The sequence below is a fragment of the Rhinopithecus roxellana genome, chromosome 21 (genome assembly GCF_007565055.1).
Source record: "Rhinopithecus roxellana isolate Shanxi Qingling chromosome 21, ASM756505v1, whole genome shotgun sequence".
Taxonomy (NCBI): domain Eukaryota; kingdom Metazoa; phylum Chordata; class Mammalia; order Primates; family Cercopithecidae; genus Rhinopithecus; species Rhinopithecus roxellana.
This window is the reverse complement of record NC_044569.1, coordinates 1,191,521-1,215,252: the sequence shown is the minus strand read 5'-3', so window position 1 is coordinate 1,215,252 and position 23,732 is coordinate 1,191,521. Positions and strand designations below refer to the sequence as shown.

The following is a 23,732-nucleotide window of genomic DNA, read 5'->3' as shown; positions in this document are numbered from 1 at the left end:
TCTTCATGTCCACTTAATCTGAGCTTGGACATTTAACTATTAATCACCTTGGCTCTGGCTTCCTGTATCCCCACCCCACAGCCCTTGGCCACTCATCTGTCTTTCACCTATTCTCCCTTCTAACACACAGTCACATTTAGCCATCTCTGGCGTCACTTAATATTACTGTTCAAAAATGGCAACTACTACTACTTACCTACAGCATCACCCAAACAACCAAATACATGCAGGCGTGCTCTCTCTCTTTCTCTCTATGGACTTTCCCAACTTACACCTCAGTATGTACACAGAATTTATGTAAGTATAGAAAAAGTCGAATGCAGTAAGACATGGTTGATCAAGACACTGACATTCTGGATTCAAAATCTACCTCCAACACCAACAAATTACCTAACATTGTTGGGCTACAACATTATTTATCTAAACAATAAAGAATAATCCTTCACAGGGTGATAAAGAGTAAATCAGATAGGTATAAAGTAGTTCAACATGTAATATATAAAATCAGTGCCTAATACATAATAATTATCTTCTCCTTTCTATATAACGTGTTAGTTTTTAAAATGGTTTCCATTGCATTTGTCTTTTTGTCTGAATTGTTTCTAAAGAGTTTAAAATAATATAGCAAACTGATCTAAAAACCATATCTGTACCTATCCCCCTATTATAAGAAAAAAAATTGTAGCCATACCTTTTCCTCCTGAATTATTTCCTTAGGTTATACTTCCAGGAGTGGAGTTACTAAACCAAAGCATATTGTGTAATGTTTGTACATACAGCCGGGTTGGCCTCCTAGACTCCAGTTTAGAGAGTGCCTGTTTGCCACTTTCCTTGCTAGCATTTTTTAAAACGTATTTTTGCTATTTCAACAGAAATAGTTCATGTTAATTCAATTAATTTCTTTCTTTGTATTTCTCTAACAGAAAAGGATCCCATGCTTGTTTATACCACCCTCCAAATACTGTAATTTGTTTTTTCTTCAATGAAGATGTTCATTATCCTTTAACCACTTGGGGTCACTATTTCTTCATAGTCAAAGGCTCTACAACCAACCTGGCAAATCTGTTGGGTGGGTATATCAATAGTTTTTCTACTTTTCTACAGATTTAAAACTTTTATATTTAAAAATCAAATTGCAAGCCCATTAATTCTCGAAATAACTATACTCAAAAGGTCTGAAAAAGAATGAAAGCGTATTCTTTCCTCTTTCCTCTCTCCTTCTCTGTTCCATCAACTATCCCTTGCGGACATCATTCTTAATTTTGTCTATGCACCTGAAAAGAACAGGGGCTTAAGAATCAAGAGACCTGCATTCAAGAACCAGCTGTCAGCATATTTCTTTGAGCCACAGCTTTTGTAAGAATAACTTCATAGCTAAGACTCTGCTTCTGACAACTTGAGGCTCTAAACTCCTACTCAGTTTATAACTCTCTTAAAGCACCTATAACACCCAATATGACAGAGTAGCTTATATATAAGTCATAGTTTACCAATAGATTACAAATTTTTATCATGTAATTATTATATACATCTTTGTCTTGACTATAAAACAGGAGTTCAATACAGGTTTGTTGAAACAGGGCTTAATCTAACAAAAAGTTTCAAACACAATGGCAGAATATGCAGATCAATCTAAAACAAAAGAATGGCTTAAATTTTTGTTCTTCTTTTATATTCTTTCCCAAACGATTACTTTGTAAGCAGGCACCTAAAGCAAATTATAAATGCCAAGTAGAATGACCCACATTAATTTATTAAGCAAGGTTAACACCTATTTAATACAAATGAAATGCCAACACAGTGTTTGGCACACAGTAAGTGCTATTAGTTCACCCTTCTCAGCTTTATGAATTGATCAAGCAGCTACATACATATAAGCATTCCAGTATCTCCTATCAAAAATAACTTCACTGTGCTTTTTCCTGTGCCAAAAATTCTATGAAAGATACATTAATTTGGATCATAAAAACCACCCAGGCTTAGAAGGTTGAAAATAGAAGAAGCACTGGCAAGGCAACACCTTTTAAGTCACTGCCAGCTAATTCATTATGAGAATTACTAACAGCTCCTTTCTTATTAATGATGGTTAATGAATAGCTTAAGAAAAAATAAATAGCAAGACAGAAATAAAGATTATAAAAAGAAGGGAATGGAAAAAGAAATACAAACTCCATGAGTTTTTACTTCAAAACCAACATACTCTTTGGTTTAAACTATTCACCTCAAGAGAAACATTTGTAAGAAACTCAAATTTCACTTTATATGCAACACACACACACACATTTGAGTATTGAAAAACTAAAAAATAAATTATTTCAGTAAAGCAAAATTAGTAATATGGTACAGTTATAATAAAGCACTAAGTTACATGGAAAACAATAAAACTCAGAAAAGAACTATACTTCCCAAAAAGCAAAAGGAGTCAAGAGAGAGAAAAAGTTCAGAGCAGATATAGATTTTGGCCATCACTAATTACAGGGAGACAAGACTTTTTTTGCCTTCAGATGGGACATAATGTAAAGTGTGTGGCATCAACTGTGAAGCTTTCTTGCCAAAAATGTTAAGCAGACCCCGATCAAACTATTACATCTAACTTCCAGCTTACAGGAAACACAGAAGACAGCAAGTTAAACAACAACTTGATAAAACAATCAAATCTAGAATGTGTGACATTCTAACAAATAAATGAATTAAGTATTTTACAAACACGAATGCAAAACAGTTTGTGTACTTCAAAAAAAGTGCAACATACAAGTAACTACAATCCAAAGTAGAATTAAATCTATCCTTAGGTTACAGGGAGCTTTGAAAGCAAAATGGTAGATAATTTTAATTTTACCATACTTAGATATAAAGAAGGAAACACATTAACAGCTAAAAAAATTTGACAGTAAAAATGGTGTATCAATAAACTCAGGTAACAATTAACTTAGCATATCAGTACATTAATAAGCAAGACTATAAACCAGCAATAAATTAAGAAATTCTGATCTCCTGATAAATACAGAAATTATGTATTCCTATATTTAAATCATTGTTTGGAAGAGCAAAATTACACAGATGCGTGACATCATTTAATCTTATCATTAATTCTAGTCTCAAAGAACTGCATAAAATGACAAAATACTATATTAAATATATCTTACCTTTGTCCTGGATTGAACCTGTTCTTTACAGATGAGGCATTTCTTGACTCGTGGAGAACATAAAGAACAGGTAGCAATATGTCCACATGGGCCAAAAAGAGTATCTCTCTTCATATCTGAGCACACCATACACTCTTCTAAGGTTTCAGAATCATTACTAATCATAGAAGGACTCCGAGAACCCACTTGACCACTAATAAAAGAAAGTATTTCAAATCAAGCCTATCTTATTACAAATTCACTAATTAAAATGTTTAAAAATATACCTGGAGCATCATTAGTATACATAAAAAGTCATATTAAAGAATTAAGCTTTAACATCTGTATGTGAAACACTAAATTTTTGTGTTTATATACATCTCTGCATCTTTAGGTACTTCTAACACAATTCAAACTTCAAACTGAACATTCACTCACCCAATGGAAAAGGATGAATCTTCTAACAATGAAATAAAAAACAGCAATAAAAAAAAACTTAGCATAAACAAAATGTTGCTCAGAACCTGTTGTATCTATATAGAACCAGCAGAGGAAGGCATAGGAATAAAACAAAAATCCTCACTAGCCCCCATGTTATTTATCCTAACTAAAAATGGAACAAAGTGTCATCAGAGTCCACAACAGATAGGGCACTTTGGAAAATATAACACTTCAGCTGCTGTTTTGACATTTTAAGTGTATCCTTAAGGCATATAAAATTATATTACAGAAAAATAGAATGCATCTGTAAACACAGATACAAGGCACAGAAATACATATGACCATCTACAGCTACAGAAAAGGGATGTCCTGTTTCTACCACAATCTTCAGAAACTCATGAACACATACACACACGTACACAAAGAGGGTCCATCTTAGACCCCATTGTTTAAAAGTTAATACTGCAGTAATTATAGTGCCTTGTATCTTTATATTTATAGATACATTCTCTTTTTTTGTTTTGTTTTGTTTTGAGATGGAATTTTGCTCTTGTTGCCCAGGTTGGAGTGCAGTGGTGTGATCTTGTGTCACTGCAATCTCCGCCTCCCGGTTCAAGTAATTCTCCTGCCTCAGCATCCCAAGTAGCTGGGATTACAGGCGTGTGCCCAGCTAATTTTTGTATTTTTAGTAGAAACAGGGTTTCACCATGTTAGCCAGGCTGGTCTCGAACTCCTGACCTCAATCCACCTGCCTCAGCCTCCCAAAGTGCTGAGATTACAAGTGTGAGCCTCCGCACCTGGCCGATGCATGCTCTTTTTGTAATAGAATTTAATGTTCCTTAAGAACACACTTAAAGAAATGTATATACCTCACTACATTAATTTCCTCTATAACACAGTTCTATGCACAGATTCCAAAGAGATAATATTTCATCACTACACATAAATTATAAGAGAGGCAAGGAACACTAAGGTTAAGGAACAGCTACTGAAATTTCAGTGACAAGAACCAGGTATAAAGGGCAACAACAGTTGCACAGCACTGTTCAGATTTAAAAAAGCAATGAGATGTGTACCTTTTTGTACAGCCATAAAATCTCAGAAGGAAATCAGTTATGTCATAAATAATAATTAAAATCACTGACATATCTTTCAGAAAAAGAGACAAATGTGAAATGATCATCTTTAGAGAAAACTCTACCAGGAATTGTTGCATTCATTTATTAATTCTGTCAATTCTCCATTGATACTTACTGAGTGCACCTGTCAGGCACTGAGCAGGGTGCTAAGATTTATTACAGAGTTTGTGTGAAATATATACCCTGTTCACGGAGTGTAAGTTGCCTCTCTTAGGAAGATTCTATTTAAATTATAAACACAAAGCCAGGCACAGTGGCACATGCATAAAGTCCCAGCTACTAAGGATGAAGCAAAAGGATCGCTTGAGCCCAGGAGTTTAAGTCCAACCTGGGCAACACAGCGAGACCTATTTTTAAGAAATAATAATAATAAAATAAAAAATAAATACAATTTAAAATACATATAACATTAATAACAGCAATTTTACTAGAAGACTTTTTCTTATAAATGCCTCTAACACATGGGAGTACTAGAAGATCAGACTAGTTTAGTTTCTCGGAACTTACTAAGCATAGAGCATTGCACTTAATAATGTGGGGAATATGGCATAAAATAAGAGATAAGCTGCCTGCAGAAAAATTTTCAATGAAGAAAAATTTCAGGGAAGAAAGGGTCAACAAAAAGACACAGGAAGAGCAAAGATAAAGACATTTTTAAGTAGCCACGTCCTCCATTATGAAACTACATGATATTTTCTGTACAGAATATTAAGTTTTACGATAATAAATTACACAAACCTGACTTTTTCCTTATGACACTTTGCCAGTGCTTTGCAGAGATTCGGATCAGGACAGAGATCAAGTGGCGACTGACCCTTCTTATTTCGAATGCTCAGGTCAGCGCCATTGGCTGCCAAGAAACAGGCAATAGATGCTGCACTCTTCTTCTCTGCCCCCTGGGTACCAAGTCCCATTATTAACTGCAATAAAATAAAAAGAGTCATGATTTTCCCTCTAGGAATCTGCCATCAATTCTTGCCATCATATATATGTATGTGTGTGTGTTGGACACTTACGATTTCCAGTCCTAATGTTCCCTCCCCACCGCTCTACCCCGGTTTTCTCAAGCATATACACAAGTATGCTTTCTCCAGTTGCAGAGGTGGACCTACATTCTCCAGCTGCAGGGGTGGACCAAAAATGGCCCAAACCAGTCAGATATCTCTACCTTACCTGTATGGCTAGTACAGGGATGGACAAATAATCCAAATCAAGTCAATTAAGCCCAACAGAAAGTGGGACTTCCGATTGAGATACTAATTAATTTGGCTCTGGAGCAGTTAGCAACCAACTTGAAACAACGACAGGAGAGAAAATTGAGAAAAGAACCAATGACTAGGAACTGAGCCAAGACATGGAGAATGAGACAAATTAGGTTCTGATCATATTATCTGAGATTCTTCTCATCATTTTATGTGAAAATAGTAGCAATAATTGTTAACATTTATTGAGTGTCTAAAATGGATCAAGTATTATTTTACACACTTTCCATGATCTTTACAACAACCTTATCGAGGTAAGTGCTCTCCTCTTCCCATTTTAAAATGAGAAAAAAAGAGGCACACAGAGCTAAGAGAATTTACCCACGGTCATAAATAAGGCAGAGGTCTCAAACACTTTGGTCTCAGAACCTTTTTACCCTCTTAAAAATGATTTTAAAATTCATATGGAAATGTGAAGGACTTAGAATAGTCAAATTAACTTCGAAAAAACAAGGAAACTGGAGGACTTACACTACCTGACTTCAACACGTATTATGTAGACAGTAATCAAGACTGGGGGTTGGCATCAAATAGCTAAAAACAGACCAATAGAACAGAATACATGACCCAGAAAGAGACCCTCACATAAACAATTAACTGATTTTGGATAAAAGTATACTGGCAATTCAGTAGAAAAAGAAAGTCTTTTCGGCCAGGTGTGGTGGCTCATGCCTATAATCCCTGGACTTGGGGAGACTGTAGCAGGCAGATCACGAGGTCAGGAGTTCGAGACCAGTCTGGTCAACATAGTGAAACCCTGTCTCTACTAAAAATACAAAAAAATCAGTGGGGTGTGGTGGTGTGCACCTGTAATGCCAGCTACTTGGGAGGCTGAGGCAGGAGAATCGCATGAACCCAGGAGGCGGAGGCTGCAGTGTCCCAAGATCACACCATTGCACTCCAGCCCGGGCAACAGTGCGAGAGTCTGTCTCAAAAAAAAAAAAAAAAAGAAAAGAAAAGAAACAGAAAGTCTTTTCAACCAATGGTACTGAAACAACTGGATATCCACAAGTAAATGAAACTGGATCCATACATCACACAATATATAAAAATTAACTCAAAAAGAATCATAGACCTAAACGTAACAGCTAAAACTTTATAAACTTCTAGTACAAAACATAAAACCTTAGTGATCTTGGGTTTGGCAAAGATGTCTCAGACAGAACACAAAAAAAAAAACATAAATGATGAAAGAAAAACTTGATAAATTAGGCTTCTTCAAAATTAAAAAATTTGACTCTTCCAAATCACTATTAGAAGAATGAAAAGGGCTGGGCGCGGTGGCTCACGCCTGTAATCCCAGCACTTCGGGAGGCAGAGGCAGGCGGATCACGAGGTCAGGAGATCGAGACCATCCTGGCTAACAAGGCAAAACTCCATCTCTACTAAAAAGAATACAAAAAATTAGCCAGGCATGGTGGCAAGCGCCTGTTAGTCCCAGCTACTCGGGAGACTGAGGCAGGAGAATCACCTGAACCCAGAAGGCAGAGGTTGCAGTGAACCGAGATCATGCCACTGCACTCTAGCCTGAGTGACACAGCGAGACTCCGTCTCAAAAAATAAAAAATAAAAAAAGAATGAAAAGACAAACCTCCTACCGAGAGAAAATATGTGCACTCACATATAAAGAATTTGTATTCCGATTACATAAAGAACTCTCAAACCTCAGTAATAAGAAAACAACCAGCACAACAAAATAATGAACAAAAGATTTGAGCAGACACTTTGTAAAATACATGTGGTGACAGGCAAATGAAAAGATGCTCAATATCAAGTCATTAGGGAAATGCAAATTAAACTACAGTAAGATACCACCACGTATCTATTTATGAATGGTTGATGTCATAAAGAACTGAATAGCCAGGCGCCGTGGCTCAGGCCTGTAATCCCAGCACGCTGGGAGACCAAGGCGGGTGGATCACCTGAGGTCACGAGTTCAAGACCAGCCTGACCAACATGGTGAAACCCCGTCTCTACTAAAAATACAAAAATTAGCTGGACATGGTGGCAGGCGCCTGTAATCCCAGCTACTTGAGAGGCTGAGGCAAGAGAATCGCTTAAACCCGGGAGGTTGCGGTGAGCAGAGATGAAGCCATTGCACTCCAGCCTGGGCGACATTGTGAGAGTCCATAACAACAAAAACAACAACAGAACTGAACAACTTTTGGTAAAAATGTGGAGCAATAAGTTAGTACTGACTAGTACTAAGTTCATAAACTAAGTTTCTAAGTATATAACTCTGATAAAATATTTTATCCAATACAGATTAGATTACCAGTAAATATAAGATCTTGCATAAAAAGGTTCTTCCACTGGTACTGAATGGAAGATGATCTTTACTCACTGTGTTTTTGGATGGCTCCCAGGCAGCATCCACCTTCCCCACATCTTGCATATCTTGGAGCTGACGTAGCTGAGACAAAGTGTGATGCCTTAGAGCTTCATGCAAAGGAGTATCCCCATCCTTATCCTGAATATCCAGCTTGGCACCTGCCCGGACCAAAAGCTAAAAGAGAAAGATGTTTCATATTGGTAACGTGTCCATATACATAAGAAACTTCAACATATCTAAAGTAACGATGAGAGTACCCTGGACCTACTGAAGAAGTTACCACTAAAGCTAATCATTTTTATGCTTTTGCCTTCTACTATTCTCCAACCCTGTGGCTCCTTACAAAGACTGATGTGTTCTGGTTATTTAAATATATTGAATTAGAGAAAATAAAAATATATGAGAATCGGTATGTTGCTTAATTCATCTACTCTAAGATGATGATAATGGGGGGATATTTAGGACTTTATTTCTCTTTTTAACTTTAGATGTATGACTTGAGATATGTTAAGCACTTCCACCAGGACCAAATCATAATGCTCAAAAATCTTTTATTATGTAAACAAACAAGCAACTGTTATTGTTGATTCCATTTCTTTTGGTGAATTTTCTCCAAATGTATGGTCATGAGGAAAGCCATGGAGGATAGCAAGAGGAATTTCAAATAACAATAAATGTGATCAGTGTTTGCTAAACTACAACCCCTTAAATAAAAATGCATAGTTGACATTTCAATAGATTACTTTAGCCGTAAACATAAGTTTATTAAACCTTTGCTTACGGTGCTTTACCAATTTCCCTAATCCTTTCTAGGATACTTATTGAAGAGCTTTAGAAAAGCACCATCTATATATAGAAACCAGTCTCAAGCATATAGTCTTATGTGTCTTGGCAAATCACATTGTATTCAGATTTACTTACATCTAACTATGCCATTTTGAGACATGTAGCACTGTATCATTTCAATTTTCAGGAAGTTCTAAGAATCTGTATGGTTAAAATGTAATTGTAAGCTAAAATGTATGTCAATACTTTACCCTAACAATTTGGGTATGCTGTCGTTCAACAGCAAGGTGCAGGGCAGTTTGTTGGTTCACATTCTGGATATCCAGGTTTGCATTACCCTGAAAGAGAAGAACAAATTTTAAATGGTTAAAGTAAACATGAAAACAGTAAAGAACACGAAAACTAACTACTTATAAGGAATAAATAACACCAAACACTGCTGGCTACTTTCTCCTTCAGCTGCTGCAAGGTTATTCTCATATGGTAACAGTTGCTGTTAAAGTAGAAAAATGGATGGGGCAACTAACTTTCTGAAGTAAAACAGCAAGTTTTAAAAATCATCTTTATTATGCTAATTACATCTAAGAACAGTTAAAAAGGACAAAGCACAGTAGAGTTCAAAGACAGATCTCTTTCAATCTCCACTATAAAGCAATGGAAATAATCAACTCCTTAGAACTGTAAATATTTCCTGAAAAGTTGTATTAATGAGTCTGCATACTGGATTTAGATTTACTTTAATGACCTAATAAGTTCACTTCCCCTTGCTGCATATTTGAGCTCTTCCTCAATCTGTGAAAAGAAACTTTGCTTTAGTAAGAAGGCAATGCTTGCTTTGTACATAAAATTATGCATTAAAGTAAGCAGAAAGTCCTACCCCAGATCCTAGGGCAGCCAAAGAATCATATGAGAAAAGCTGAACCCTGATGAAGAAAGAGACTGAGGCACAAAATAAGTGCACCTCGGAGTCAGGGGACCTAGGTCAAAGCTCCATCATCTATTTCCTCAGCTCCAAAATGGTGACAGTTAAAACCTATTTCACAGGGTTAATGTGAAGATTAAGAAAAATAACATATAAAAAATGCCTGGCAAATGTATAGCATAATTTTAAATTTTTAAAAAATGAGATCAACAAAAGAGCTGAAGATTCAAAAGATAAACTTTGATCATTTCGTTTAGGTCTTAGAACCACACATACCCTCTGGTTACAACTCTGATACTAGGGAGGGGTATATGGAGCTGAAACTTTGGTAATGTTATATTATATTCTTCAAGATGGGAATTTCTCATTTGTTTTTATTATGTTTCTTTAATGTGTGGTCAGAGGGCACCTGATCTCAGCTTCTTTTCTTCTTTTTTGAGATAGGGTCTCACTCTGTCACCCAGGCCGCAGTGCAATGGCACATAGCTCACTGCAGCCTCAAACTCCTGAGCTTAAGGAATACTCCCGCCTTAGCCTCCCGAGTGTCAGCTTTATTTTTTATCATGTCTATTTCTCATATAAATGTAAACAATGGGGATTTTCTTTAAGTTTCCTGAGCTTTTCCAGCATTGACATTTCACTAAATAGTATTCATTGCATGGGTGCACCACAATTTGCACAATTTGTTTATCCAGGCACTAGCTTAATTAACATTTGGCTTCGCTTCCAGTATGGGGCTAATAATAGCTGCTGCAAACATTCAGTACAAGTATTTGCTTAGAAAGGTGTCCTACGTTCTCTTGGGTACATACCTAGAAGTGGGATAGCTAAGTCACATGGTAAATTTATGTCAAACTTTGTAAGAAACCACCAATTTGTTTTTCAAAGTGCCTGCTTTAAAAAAACAACAGCAATGTATAAGAATTCTAATTGTTCCACATCCTAACCAATACTTGGTTTTATTGGTCTTTTAATTTTAGTCATTCTAGTGGGCAATTGGTAGTATCTGGTTGTGGTTATTTCTATTTTGTTTATCACTAATGACACTTTCACTTGCCTATTTGCTAACTGTATATTTCCTTTAGTAAAGTGGATGTTTAAATCTTTTGACCATTTTTATAGAGTTATTTGTCCTTTTATTTATTTATTTTTTTGGAGACAGTGTCTCACTCCCTTTTCACCCAGGCTGGAATGCAGTGGCATGAAGCCTCAACCTCCCAGGCTCAAGTGATCCTTCCATCTCAGCCTCCCAAGTACCTGGGACACAGGCACATGCCACCACACCCAGCTAATTAAAATATATATATATATAGTATATATATATATATGTAGTAGAGATGAGTTCTCACAATGTTGCCCAGGCAGGTCTCGAACTCCTACACTCAAGCAATTCTCCTGCCTCAGCCTCCTAAAGTGCTGGGATTACAGGCATGAGTCACCAGGCCTGGCTGGTTTTATGGTTTAAGTTTCTATGTTCAGGTCTATGACCCATTTAATTTTTGGATAAGCTGTGAAGTAAAGTCAAGGTTTTTTGTTTGGGTTTTTTTGTTTTTGGTATATGGATATCTACTTGGTTTAGCCCTATTTTTGGGAAACAATCCTTTCCCATATTACTTTGGCACTTCTATAAAAAAAAGGAATTGACTATATATGTATGGTTCTTTTTTTCTTAAGTAATTTGAGTTGCTGTTTATACATGTGTGTGGTTCTACTTCTGCATTTTTTATTCTTTTGGTTTGTATGATTGCTATATAGAAAATACTAAGTAATCCACAGAGAAGATACTAGAATAAGTTTAAGCAAGGTCACAGGATATATGGAAAACATACAAAAATTGTGTTTGTATCTACTAGCAATATACAATTGGAAATTGAAATGTAAAAACAATTCTGTTGAGTGACTCATTGATTGACTGGGCCTCGCTCTGCTGCCCAGGCCAGAATGCAGTGGTGTAATCACAGTTCACTGTAACCTCCAACTGCTGGGCTCAAGCAATCCTCCTGCTTCAGCCTCCTGAGTAGCTGGCATTACAGGGGCGTGCTACCACATCCAGCTAAAATACAATTCATAATAGCATCCGCAAAAACCTACTGAAGAACAAATCTAATATATGCAAGAGCAATCAAACTCCCAAAAGACTTTTTAATAGAAACTAATAAGCTGATTCTAAAATTTATATGGACAAGGCATGGTGGCACTTTGGGAGGCTCAGGCAAGATGATCACTTGAGACGAGGAGTTTGAGACCAGCTTCGGCAACATAGAACTTGTCTCTACAGAAAAAATAAATAAATAAAAGCCAGGCATGGTGGCGCATGCCTACAGTCCCAGCTACTTGGGAGGCAGGAGGATTGCTTGAGCCTGGGAGGTTAAGGCTGCAGTGAGCCATGATTGTGGCACTGTACTCCAGCCTGGGTGACAGAGTGAGATCCAGTCTCAAAAGCAAACAAAAAATTACACGCAAATGCAAAAGACCTAGAACATTAAAGGAATCCTGAAAAAGAAGAAGAAAGAGGATTTAATCTATCTGATTTCAAGACTTACTTACTACAAGGCAACAATAACCAAGACATCAAGATAGTGTTACAAGTTCACTTAGATTTTTGAATAAAAAGGAATTATCATAATTAACAGAGAGCACTAATTTTAATAGTAAAGATTTAAAGTAGTGGGGGGGTAGCTTAACTTTTGATATATTTCTTTAAATTTCTGTAGTTTTTGGAATGTATACTTTATAATTTGGCATTTAATTACATATATTATTTGCTAAATTTTTCTGTTTCATCTTCTTAACTAGACTATAAATTCCTTGAAGTCAGGAATCAGAGATAATTCTTTGATAATTTCAGTGCATCTATATGGCATATGCTTTACTGAAGCATATGAAAAATTTGCTGAAATTACTAAAATATCCTAAAACTACAAAATAGGCTCCCCACAAAATCCAATCTCATAAAAACATAGTGTCATCCTATTCTGAGACGAATGAAATGACTAAGGTGAGTCTGTACTGCTATCAAGTCATAAATTCCAGGGGTCAGCAGTAGTTATGAAATAAATCCCCTAATCTTAGCTGCAAACTGCAGTCTGCTGACAACTGGCCACACTGTTTAATTATCAACACAGATGGTTCTTGGTGCTGTGGTTGATGATACTTCCATAACAGTGGCAGCCATTCTGGGAAATCTCTGTTAGTTGATGCCCATTTCGTAGCACCAATCCAGGAAGACTGTGCAGAGGAAATCCTGGGAATTGAGGGACTCACTCTCACACACACATTACCATCCTGCATTTAAGACGTATTAGGCAGAAGACAGAATATGCATTATATCTGAATTTTCATCATCATGAGGTTTTACTGGAACCTACTAACAGGCAATTTATAAAGCAATAAATAAATGAACGGCAATGGTCCCAAATTGTTTAAAAAAGAGAGAGAGAGAATTATTTAACTCTTTTCTTACCTGATGTACCAACAGTTCCGCCACTTCTACATGATTATTAAGGGCAGCCAGATGTAAGGCAGTATAACCATCATCTTTCTTCTCATCCACAATCCATGGTCTTGGTAATTTAGATAGTAAAACACGCATTGCACTGAAAGTTAAATTCACATTATTTCTATATTTGCATAATTTGATATCTTTTCTTTAGAAAATACACTCAAAAGAAACTTTTGCAATCAAATGAAGATACTCCTCTTTAAAGAAAATCATGCTCTTAGAGACAAATAGAAATTCCACTTTTCTAAATCTCAAATGTGCGGCTTTAATTTTTTTTTTTTTTTTTTTTTTTAAGAGATGAGGTCTTGCTATGTTGCCCAGGCTGGCCTTGACAGAGACTACAGGTGCATGCCGCCATGCCCAGCTAGCTTTTTGGTATTTTGAGAGGTAGACACACTATTACTATCTGGGAAATAGAATCAAAACAGAATGGAAGTGCTACAAAGAGGAAACACAAGAGGAAAAAAACAAAGAGAAAAGAAATATACCCTAATGAGGGCACCACTTTGGCTTTGTGGAACCTCTCAGGTTCAGTATCAATAGTATTTATTAATGAAACAGTTAATGAAGAACAGCCAGATAACAATTTTTAGAAGTAGGAAAAACTTTGATAATTAAAACACTATATATGCTGAACTATCTTAGCTGACAGATTATTGTGTAGCTGGTTATCATGAATTGCAGAGTTAAAATTTGACATACGTCATTTAGAAGTGGTAAACCAAGTTTGGAGCAAAACACACAAAATGGCCATTATAATTTAATATTTAAAATTTAAAAATCAGTAATAAAATATTTCCAAAGCAAAAAATAGAAAGTTATACAAAAGAGAATTAAAGATGTAAACTCCAGGCACTGAAGAGCAGAACTAAGTTCAAGAAGTCTGAGAATGTGTTGTGGAGGATTGAAGAACCTCTAAAATTACACTTAATCATTTGGAAACTTTTATTAAACTTTTTTTTTTTTTTTTTTTTTGAGATGGAGTCTCGCTCTGTCGCCCAGGCTGGAGTGCAGTGGCACCATCTCGGCTCACTGCAAGCTCTGCCTCCAGGTTCACGCCATTCTCCTGCCTCAGCCTCCCAAGTAGCTGGGACTACAGGCGCCCACCACCACGCCCAGCTAATTTTTTGTATTTTTAGTAGAGACGGGGTTTCACCTTGTTAGCCAGGATGGTCTCGATCTCCTGACCTCATGATTCACCCGCCTTGGCCTACCAAAGTGCTGGTATTGCAGGCGTGAGCCACTGCACCCAGCCTTTTATTAGACTTTTTAAACAGGTTTATGAACCCAAAGTATACTGAGAATCACAGCTTACAGAGCCCCTTCCATGGCTGTAACTGAGTTATAATCACTGTTTGGGGATAACAGACTTTTTTGGAAAGCTATGGGCTCTCCTCCAGAGAAATGCATGTCAAAATCTTTACCTATTAATACAATTTTGAATGAGTCTACAAACCCCTAAATCCCATTCATGGGCTTCATATAAGACTAAGGCTTTCTGCTTTTGTTTTCAGTCACTAGTAAGGATTTTAGTCCTCCTCATTCCATAAATTAAAATAAAATACTAGATATTGTACAGACTTTGAGATTCTCAATGGGAAAAAGTATTGGTACCACATTATACTACTGATGTTTGGACAGTCATGATGTGAATGCCATACATATCTCTTACCCTACACATTTGAGCACATAAGAAACAGAACTTACAGGGGTAAACAGTTCTGGAAAATTTTAAAGATACAAGTATTAAATCATGTGAAAAGTGAAAAAACATTTTATTAAAAACAAAATGTAAAAATAATAATGTAAATACTTGTCATTGACTTAAACAAAAATTGTGATATAATCATGTTGAGAGGAATGGTAGTAACAGAGGGTATTAGTTTTAAATCTTCATTTTCCATAACATGAAATCACTAGATGCCTATAATTGATAAATTAAGAAATTACAGGATAAATTACAAGTTGTTGGTGCGGACAAAAAAGGGGTAAGGAGGGATGAAGCGGAAGATATTTATCTTTCATTGTAAGTTTTGTAGTAACATTTGACTTAACTATGTACATATATTAGCTTGATTAAAAACTTTTTTTGTTTTTTTCTGAGACAAAGTTTCTCTTTGTTGCCCAGGCTAGAGTGCAGTTAGTGGCATAATCAGAGTTCACTGCAGTTTCAACCTCCCAGGCTCCAGTGATCCTCCTGCCTCAGCCTCCCAAGTAGCTGGGAGTATGGGTACATGCCACCATACCCAGCTAATTTTTGTGTATTTTTTGTAGAGACGGGATTTCACCATGTAACAGCCCAGGCTGGTCTTGAACTCCTGAGCTTAAGCCATCTATCCGCCTCAGCCTCCCAAAGTGCTGGTATTACAAGCATGACCCACCATGCCCAGTCTAAAAACGTTTTTGAAATCAAAACACTAAGATAATATTTGGGCTTATTGCCTTGAAGTATTTTTAATATGCACCTGTATTCCTTTTAGCCTCTTAGATATATCACTGTTACAGAAAGTATTAAATTATACTGTGGTTCACAGTAACTTCATCAAGTTTTTTTAAAGTCTTTTAGTGAACAGATATTTCTGAGAAGCTGGTTAACAGAATCATGTTTAATGAGTTAATATATGTAAAAATATTTTAGTATACGGTCTCAAATTCTTCAATATAATAGTATTATGACAACTTTTAAGATTATAGACATATACTCAAACATAGTACAAATTCCTCTTTGCCCCCTCCTCTTTCCCAATACTCCTCTCATATACATACATATATGTACTCATGTTTCCCACTGTCTTCCATTCTAGTTTCAGAAGTACATTCTCATATTATTAGGTTGGTGCAAAAGTAATTGCAGTTTTTGCCATTAAAAGTTAATACAATGCCAACAGCTCAAAGAAAGGAAACGGGTAGGAGAGCAATTCCTCCTCTGGGCACAAGCTGCTGGTGGAGATGAAGCCATCATGTACTTGTTCTTCTGGTCTTGCATGTCATCAGCAAACAAGCTAGGGGAAGTTGAAGTCCCTCAAAAGGGCCATGGCTCAGAAAGTTATTAAGACACTTACACAGAAACAGATATGTATTCTTGAAAGCCTGCTGGTTCTTTGCTGTCTCCTTACTTTGTGTCTTTTTGGGATTTTCTCTCAGTAGGATATCTACACATAACTGAACCGTTAGAACAAGGGAAAGACAGTAATTTCAGGCTATCACTGAAGTGACAAAAATTGTCCTACTCTCTTCCAGATCACCTTCTACAAAGTACTCAAATCCTAACATTAAAATGCAAAGGTAATGCATTTAATAAAATGTTCTGTCACTTTTCACATGATTTAATACTTGTATCCTTAAAATTTTCCAGAACTGTTTACCCCTGTAAACTCTGTTTCTTACATGTTCAAATGTGTAGGGTAAGAGATAATGCATGGCATTCACATCATGACTATCCACACATCAGGGAGGTAGTTTTCATCTCAGAACAAATCTACTCTGTTAATTAATCCCACTTACATAAATGTTGCAAATTACAATATTAAATAATCAGAATTAAAATACCATCTTTATTCCCCTTAAAATGCTGAGAAATACACCATAAAAATAAAAATTGAAAAAAAATGTGACATTATTAATAGAAATGCCTCATTTTAAACTGATTAAATGAACTGTTAAAACACTAGCAAGGTATTAGCAAGGTAAATAGAAATGGTGATTTGAGATCTCCCATAGAAACAATGTTCTATTGGCAAATGAATACATCAGATAAGTTAATTGAGTAAATAAAACATACAGATAACAACTAGAGCAAAAGATTTGTAGAAAAGGAAATCCAGAAGTCCAATTAAGCTAAAAATTAAATCACCAGGATGAAATCACAATAAAAAAAGATAAAAGCTATATGTCTTTATCTGGAAAATAATAACTGGTTTTAAAAGAGAGAGAGAGAAAATAGTTTGTGTGAAGACTGGAAAAATAAGGAGAAAAAAGATTTGTCTATGTATCTTCAAAATTATCCACAAAGAAAGTCTCCTGACAGGCAACCGTGGTATTCTTTTTTGCCCTGCAGTAAAATACTATATCATCACATGGAAAATTATCACAGGTTAATGACACTGTTAAGATCATCCAATCAATTGTCCTGCTCGCCAATTAATTTCCAATTTTAATTTAGCTTTTCAGACTAGATCTGTTTTCTCCCCTAGCAGAGAAAAAAAAAAAAAATCTACTGATTAGCTATTTTGAGAACTGTACTTAGCAATAATATTTCTTTCTGTAAATAGTAATTTGACATTCTGACTTACATATCAATCTCTTACAAGCTTAAATAATGTCAGTCAGTCATCCCAAGTCCAATTACTTCTGGACCCATAAAGTTAATGCTCAAACCTGGACCCTGTGAAGCCTTCACTAAGCATTCTCACCTATAACATCTCTAGCTCATATCTCTAACTACAACAAATGGTCATGATTCATATCTAATACCAAAAGTGCTATAGAAATCTCTTACAAAATAAGTATCTGTAAGGGTCAGGCGTGGTGGCTCATGCCTATAACCCGTAACATGAAACTTTGGGAGGCCAAGGCAGGTGGCACTTTGGGAGGCCGAGGCAGGTGGATCACTTGAGACCAGGAGTTCAAGACCAGCCTGGCCAACATGGTGAAACCCGTCTCCACAAAAAATCCAAAAATTAACCAGGCATGGTGGTGTATGCCTGTAATCCCAGCTACTTGGGAGGCTGAGGCAGGAGAATCACTTGAACCCTGGGAGGTGGAAGTTGGCAGTGGGCCAAGATCACACCACTGCACTCCAGCCTGGGGGACAAAGCAAGACTTTGACTCAAAAAAAAAAACAAAACAAAACTATAGGCTATTGTAAAAATTAAATGAGTTAATATATGTAAAAATATTTCAGTATACGGTCTCAAATTCTTCAATATAATAGTATTATGACAACTTTTAAGATTATAGACATATACTCAAACATAGTACAAATTCCTCTTTGCCCCCTCCTCTTTCCCAATACTCCTCTCATATACATACATATATGTACAAGATGGAGTCTCGCTCTGTCACCCAGGCTGGAGTCCAGTGGCTCGATCTTGGCTCACTGCAACCTCCGCCTCCCGGGTTCAAGCAATTCTCTGCCTCAGCCTCCCGAGTAGCTGGGCTTACAGCCACACACCACCATGCCCGGCTAATTTTTTTTTTTTTTTTTGTATTTTTAGTAGAGACGGGGGTTTCACCATCTTGGCCAGGCCGGTCTTGAACTCCTGACCTCGTGATCCACCCACCTCAGCCTCCCAAAGTGCTGGGATTATAGGCATGAGCCACCGCACCCAGCTTCCTCCTATATTCTTGATCTTGATAACCCTTCTTACCATTTAATCAGCCATTCTACTCAGAAACCAGGGAATCATTCTAGACTCTTTCCCCCTCTTCTTATGTCCACATTCAATTTGTCCTGACATTTCTCCTTTTTAAAACTAAACTGTTCTTCCCAATGGCCCCCAGTCTCCCTTCCACTGTATTCTCTATACACCCCACACAAATCTGACCATTTCACAATTTTCACATATTCTTTTTTAAAAAATCTTTTAAAAATAAGACTAGTCTTGATAAAAAAAAAAAAAAATTCTAAAATATACTTCCCTGCCTTTAATACACTTTTAAAAGAACATGAGACTAAACGTAATATTTCCTTGAAATCAATTACAGCAAAATCAACTTGATTTTTACGAAGCTGTGGAGAAACACTACAGATAGCCCCAAATAAAAACCAATGCAAGGGTCAACCAGCCAGGAGTGGGTGAATTAATTTTTGTTTTTGTTTTTAAATAATCTATTTTAGAGCAATGTTAGATTTATAGAACACTGCAAAGCTAGTACAGAGTTTCCATATACTCCTCATCCTTGTTATTAACATTTTACATAGTATGGTACATTTGTTACAATAAACCAATGTTGAAGCACTGTTATTAACCAAAGCCCACACTTGAGATTTCCTTAGTTTTATTCAATGTTCTTTCTCTGCTCCAGAATATCACATTACATTTAGTTGTCTTTTCTCCTTAGCTCCCTTTGGTTGTGACAGTTTCCCAGACTTTCCTTGTTTTTGATGAGTCTGACAGTTTTGAAGAGTACTAATGGGATATCTGTAGAATATTCCCAAGTTGGAATTCATCTGATGCTTTTCCCATGATTACACTGTGCTATTGGTTCTTAGTAAGAAGGCCACAGAGATAAAGTGCCATTTAATCACATCACACCAAGGATACATACTATCAGTATGCCATGTGACTCCAGAAGTTAACCTTGATCACCTGGCTGAAGTAGTGTTCGTCATGTTTTTCCAGTATAAACATTTCCATATCTCTAAACTATGCTCTTAGGAAGGAGGTGACTATGTACAGCCCACATTTAAGGAGCGGGAAGTTATACTTCACCTCCTTGAGGGTGAAGTAGCTATGTAAGTTATTTGAACCAAGACCTATAGCCCGCTCATCTTAATCAAAAATTGCCAACCCCCTCAAAAAAAAAAATAATAATACAGGGCCTCAAGAAAAGAGGTCATCTTTGGGCCCAGCCTGCAAGATATGCTAAGGGAAAGTTAAGCAAAACAGCTTCTGGTCCCCTCACTCTCATGTCAACAGTAGTAGTTCAGAGCAGCCTGTCTCCTCTCTTTCCATGGGACAGGCAATCTTAGGAAGACATACTATAACCACAAGGACAGTTGCAGGCTGTTTCCTGCAGCACTTTAGTTAATTAAGAGGAGACTGTTAAGCTGCAAGGGCTGAGGTCTATAGAGTTACTGGGATAAAGGTGTTATCAGCTTGAGAATTCAGTAATTTTGTTAAGCCAATAGACTGTCTCACCTGCGGAGTATAGTATATGTGATTTGGAGATATTTTTCCTAATGCTCAATTTGGTTGTTTTCCAAGAGGTTAAGGACATGGATGTTTTAAAGATAAGATCTTACTACCAGTTAAGCAGGCATTTGTGAATAGTGCCAAAGAAGCATTAAGTTCCGGAACAACTAATAGCAGTGCCTAGCATAATCCCTGGCACATGATAGTACTCAAACGTTTGCTGAATGATGAACAAATGAGTTCTAAGAAGTAGAGGGGACAAGCAGCTGTCTACATTGGTATGTAGTATTCAAGTGGCACTGGGTCAATTTTTACGGCCTGCCATGCTTTGCAATCTTTCTTCAGAGGCAGGCAACATTTTCCCAAACCCTACTAGCTAAACTGTGAAGGACTTACATATTAGCATTACTTAACGCAAAACAACATTAGAATAGTACTGTAGTACATATTAGGTGTTCAATAAACACTTGCTAAATTAATGAACAACCTCTCAAATAGGTAAAGTAGATTAGTCGAGAATTCAAAAAGGAATTTATTAAGAAAGCTGATCAACTGCCAGTAGTTCTTCCGGGCATGCTAAAAGCAGGTTACTATACAACTGAGCACATTTTGATCAAAAAGGTATACTTCGTATACCTAGTATAGGGAACTCAAAGTTTTGTTGAATGGAAGAAATGAATAAACAAATAATAAAATAATCAATCATCTTTCTGAATATACTGAGGCAAAGATATTAGCAATACATATTTGGTGCATGGTTGGGTTCCCAAGAGGAATAATTTCCTAACTCATTTCATTATCACAAATCAGAGGAGCAGTGTGGCATAGTGGTGAAGAGCTCCCAGTCTGAAACCAAATTATCTGAGTTCAAATTCTGGCTCTAGCCACAACGGCTAGTGACTTCAGCAGATTACTTAACTTCTGTGCCTCAGTTTCCTCATCTGTAAAATGTGAGAAGAATCACAAATCCTATTTTATAGGGCCATTACAAAAATTAAATGAGTTAATATTTATAAAGGGCTTAGAAAGAGAATCTGGCACCTAACACATTATATAAGTGTCTGCTTAAAAAATAAGTACTTTCACTGCCACAAATCGTTACCAAAATGGGGTACCTGAGAAAACTGAAAATTAACCTACTTTATACCCTGAGACATGTCATCGTCTCATAATATGAGTAAAATTATTTCAGTATCTAGGAAAGTTGTTTAAAATTACCCAATATCTAAAGTAGTAGTCCTTATGTCACTGTTTTAACATAGACATTCAAAATAATTAAACTGCTATGATATTAAATGCTAAAGACAAAAAAGAATGTGAAGGACAAACTTCTGTAGGTGTGTAAGCTCAGAAAACTCATAGTTCTTATTGTTTCTTAAGAGGACGTATTTGGATTACAAACAAGGTATAGTTGGTTTCTCTTGTGCATTTTTATGTGAGATCTTAAACTATATCTCCACAGGTTTACTAGATTTCATGTTTTAATATTTTTTCTCTTTGATTAAAAAATTTTCAATATCAAAATCTATTGTGACTATGCGATTAAAATTCAAAACAAAAGTATTTTTACCTCTGAGTCACATACTATGCAACAGAGTTACAGACAGGTTAATAACTATCTCAATCTTTGTAAAGTATGCAATGATCATACCTAAAAGTTACTTCAGGCCGGGCGCGGTGGCTCAAGCCTGTAATCCCAGCACTTTGGGAGGCCGAGACGGGCGGATCATGAGGTCAGGAGATCGAGACCATCCTGGCTAACACGGTGAAACCCCGTCTCTACTAAAAAAAAAAAAAAATACAAAAAACTAGCCGGGCGAGGTGGCGGGCGCCTGTAGTCCCAGCTACTCCGGAGGCTGAGGCAGAAGAATGCCGTAAAACCCGGAAGGCGGAGCTTGCAGTGAGCTGAGATCCGGCCACTGCACTCCAGCCTGGGCGACAGAGCCAGACTCTGTCTCAAAAAAAAAAAAAAAAAAAAAAAAAGTTACTTCAGAAAATTAGAGAAACATGACAATGTAGAAGGGACAGGAAAAACACTACACATTTGAATATAAAGTAGAATTCATAATAAAATACATTTGAATGCTTGTATAATTTCTCAAAAGCATACTGGACCCTGTTTTTACCAAAGCATTATTTAAAAAAATTAACTGAAATTTACAGTGGATTGTTTTAAGTAGCACTTCCAAGATATCATTTACATACTATTTTCTTCTCCCTTAATGGTGTCTCTCCACCACCAATATCAGGTCCTACCTACCATTTCTATACATTTTCCATTCAAATACTATTCAATAAATTTTAAAAGCATGTATATGGCAACAACTAGCTCTAAAGACAACCCTACAAAATCCTTTCAGGCCGTTAGCTATGTAATATATCACCATCCATAACTTTTTATCAATCAAAAAATCAGGTTATAAAATATATTTTGGCAGCAGAGGGACTTCACTTGTTCCATAACTGTCTGAAGATTATCTTGCTACTGGCCAGGGTAATTTTTTTCCTCTTTCCTTTTTTCTCTGCAGTGCTTCTAAGTATAGTGACAGTGCATCAGGCTTTCCTAGTCTCAGCGCAAGCTCAGTGAAAATCTGGGAAATGTAAGTGGAAACATGAGAGACCGCTTTATTTGGCAGTGCTTACTCCCCCCCCAAAAAAAGTGGGGGGACAGGACAAATGGCAAAGCAGTGTTTGGACCGCAGGATGAACAATCAATAGGCAGAAAGCAAGATTAAGGCTTCCTCAGCTTTTGGATCGACAATCGACAGCTGAGAGGCTATTTTTTGCTATGGTTGACTAAATATGGTCAGGGAAGAGAGAGGCACAAGAGAGCCTGTTTGCCTGGGAGTGCATGTTTCAAATGCTTAGCTGCCTATAAAGCTGTAGCAGTTTAGCCTGTGGTCACTGAGGAAGAATATAAGTTAGCCTCGTAGTGACCATGTGGAAGTCCTGACCTCGCTTGCAGACTTGACCTCTGGATGTGACAAGGTAGCTTCACTACAGATCTACTATTTAATCCTGGAAACTAAAAACCCAAAAAAAAAAAAAAAATCTAAAAGCAAGACAGATGCAGACTATTTCCTAAGAAGTCAGAAGAACCCAATGTATTCTGGAGGGCAAAGAAAAACAGGGTGAATGTTTACAGTTATTTGGGGGGAATAAGGTGTGTTTTGGGTTCTGGTGTTGTTTTTTTTTTTTTTTTTTTTTGTCTTTTTTAGACTATAAAATTAACTTCTGCCAACTTTTTCCCCTCTTCTGAAGCATTTCATCTGACAAGCTAGGTTCATTTTCTTGGCCTTTGTAGCAACCTTTTTGATTGCTTAACTTTCCATACATAACTGTGCAAGAGTGTTATATGACATTCCA

The 23,732-nt window shown here is 36.6% G+C and overlaps 1 protein-coding gene across 1 annotated transcript in view; it reads right to left on the bottom strand.

Moving 5' to 3' along the window:
- MIB1 (mindbomb E3 ubiquitin protein ligase 1) overlaps positions 1–23,732 on the bottom strand; it is a 136,591-nt gene that overhangs the window by 17,562 nt on the left and 95,297 nt on the right. Inside the window, exons 13-17 of the mRNA XM_010354878.2 lie at positions 13,471–13,603; positions 9,337–9,423; positions 8,312–8,473; positions 5,444–5,625; positions 3,147–3,339 (exon numbers count right to left, since the gene is read on the bottom strand). Of these exons, the coding sequence (XP_010353180.1) occupies positions 3,147–3,339; positions 5,444–5,625; positions 8,312–8,473; positions 9,337–9,423; positions 13,471–13,603 (757 nt within the window). The remainder of the gene's footprint in view (positions 1–3,146; positions 3,340–5,443; positions 5,626–8,311; positions 8,474–9,336; positions 9,424–13,470; positions 13,604–23,732) is intronic.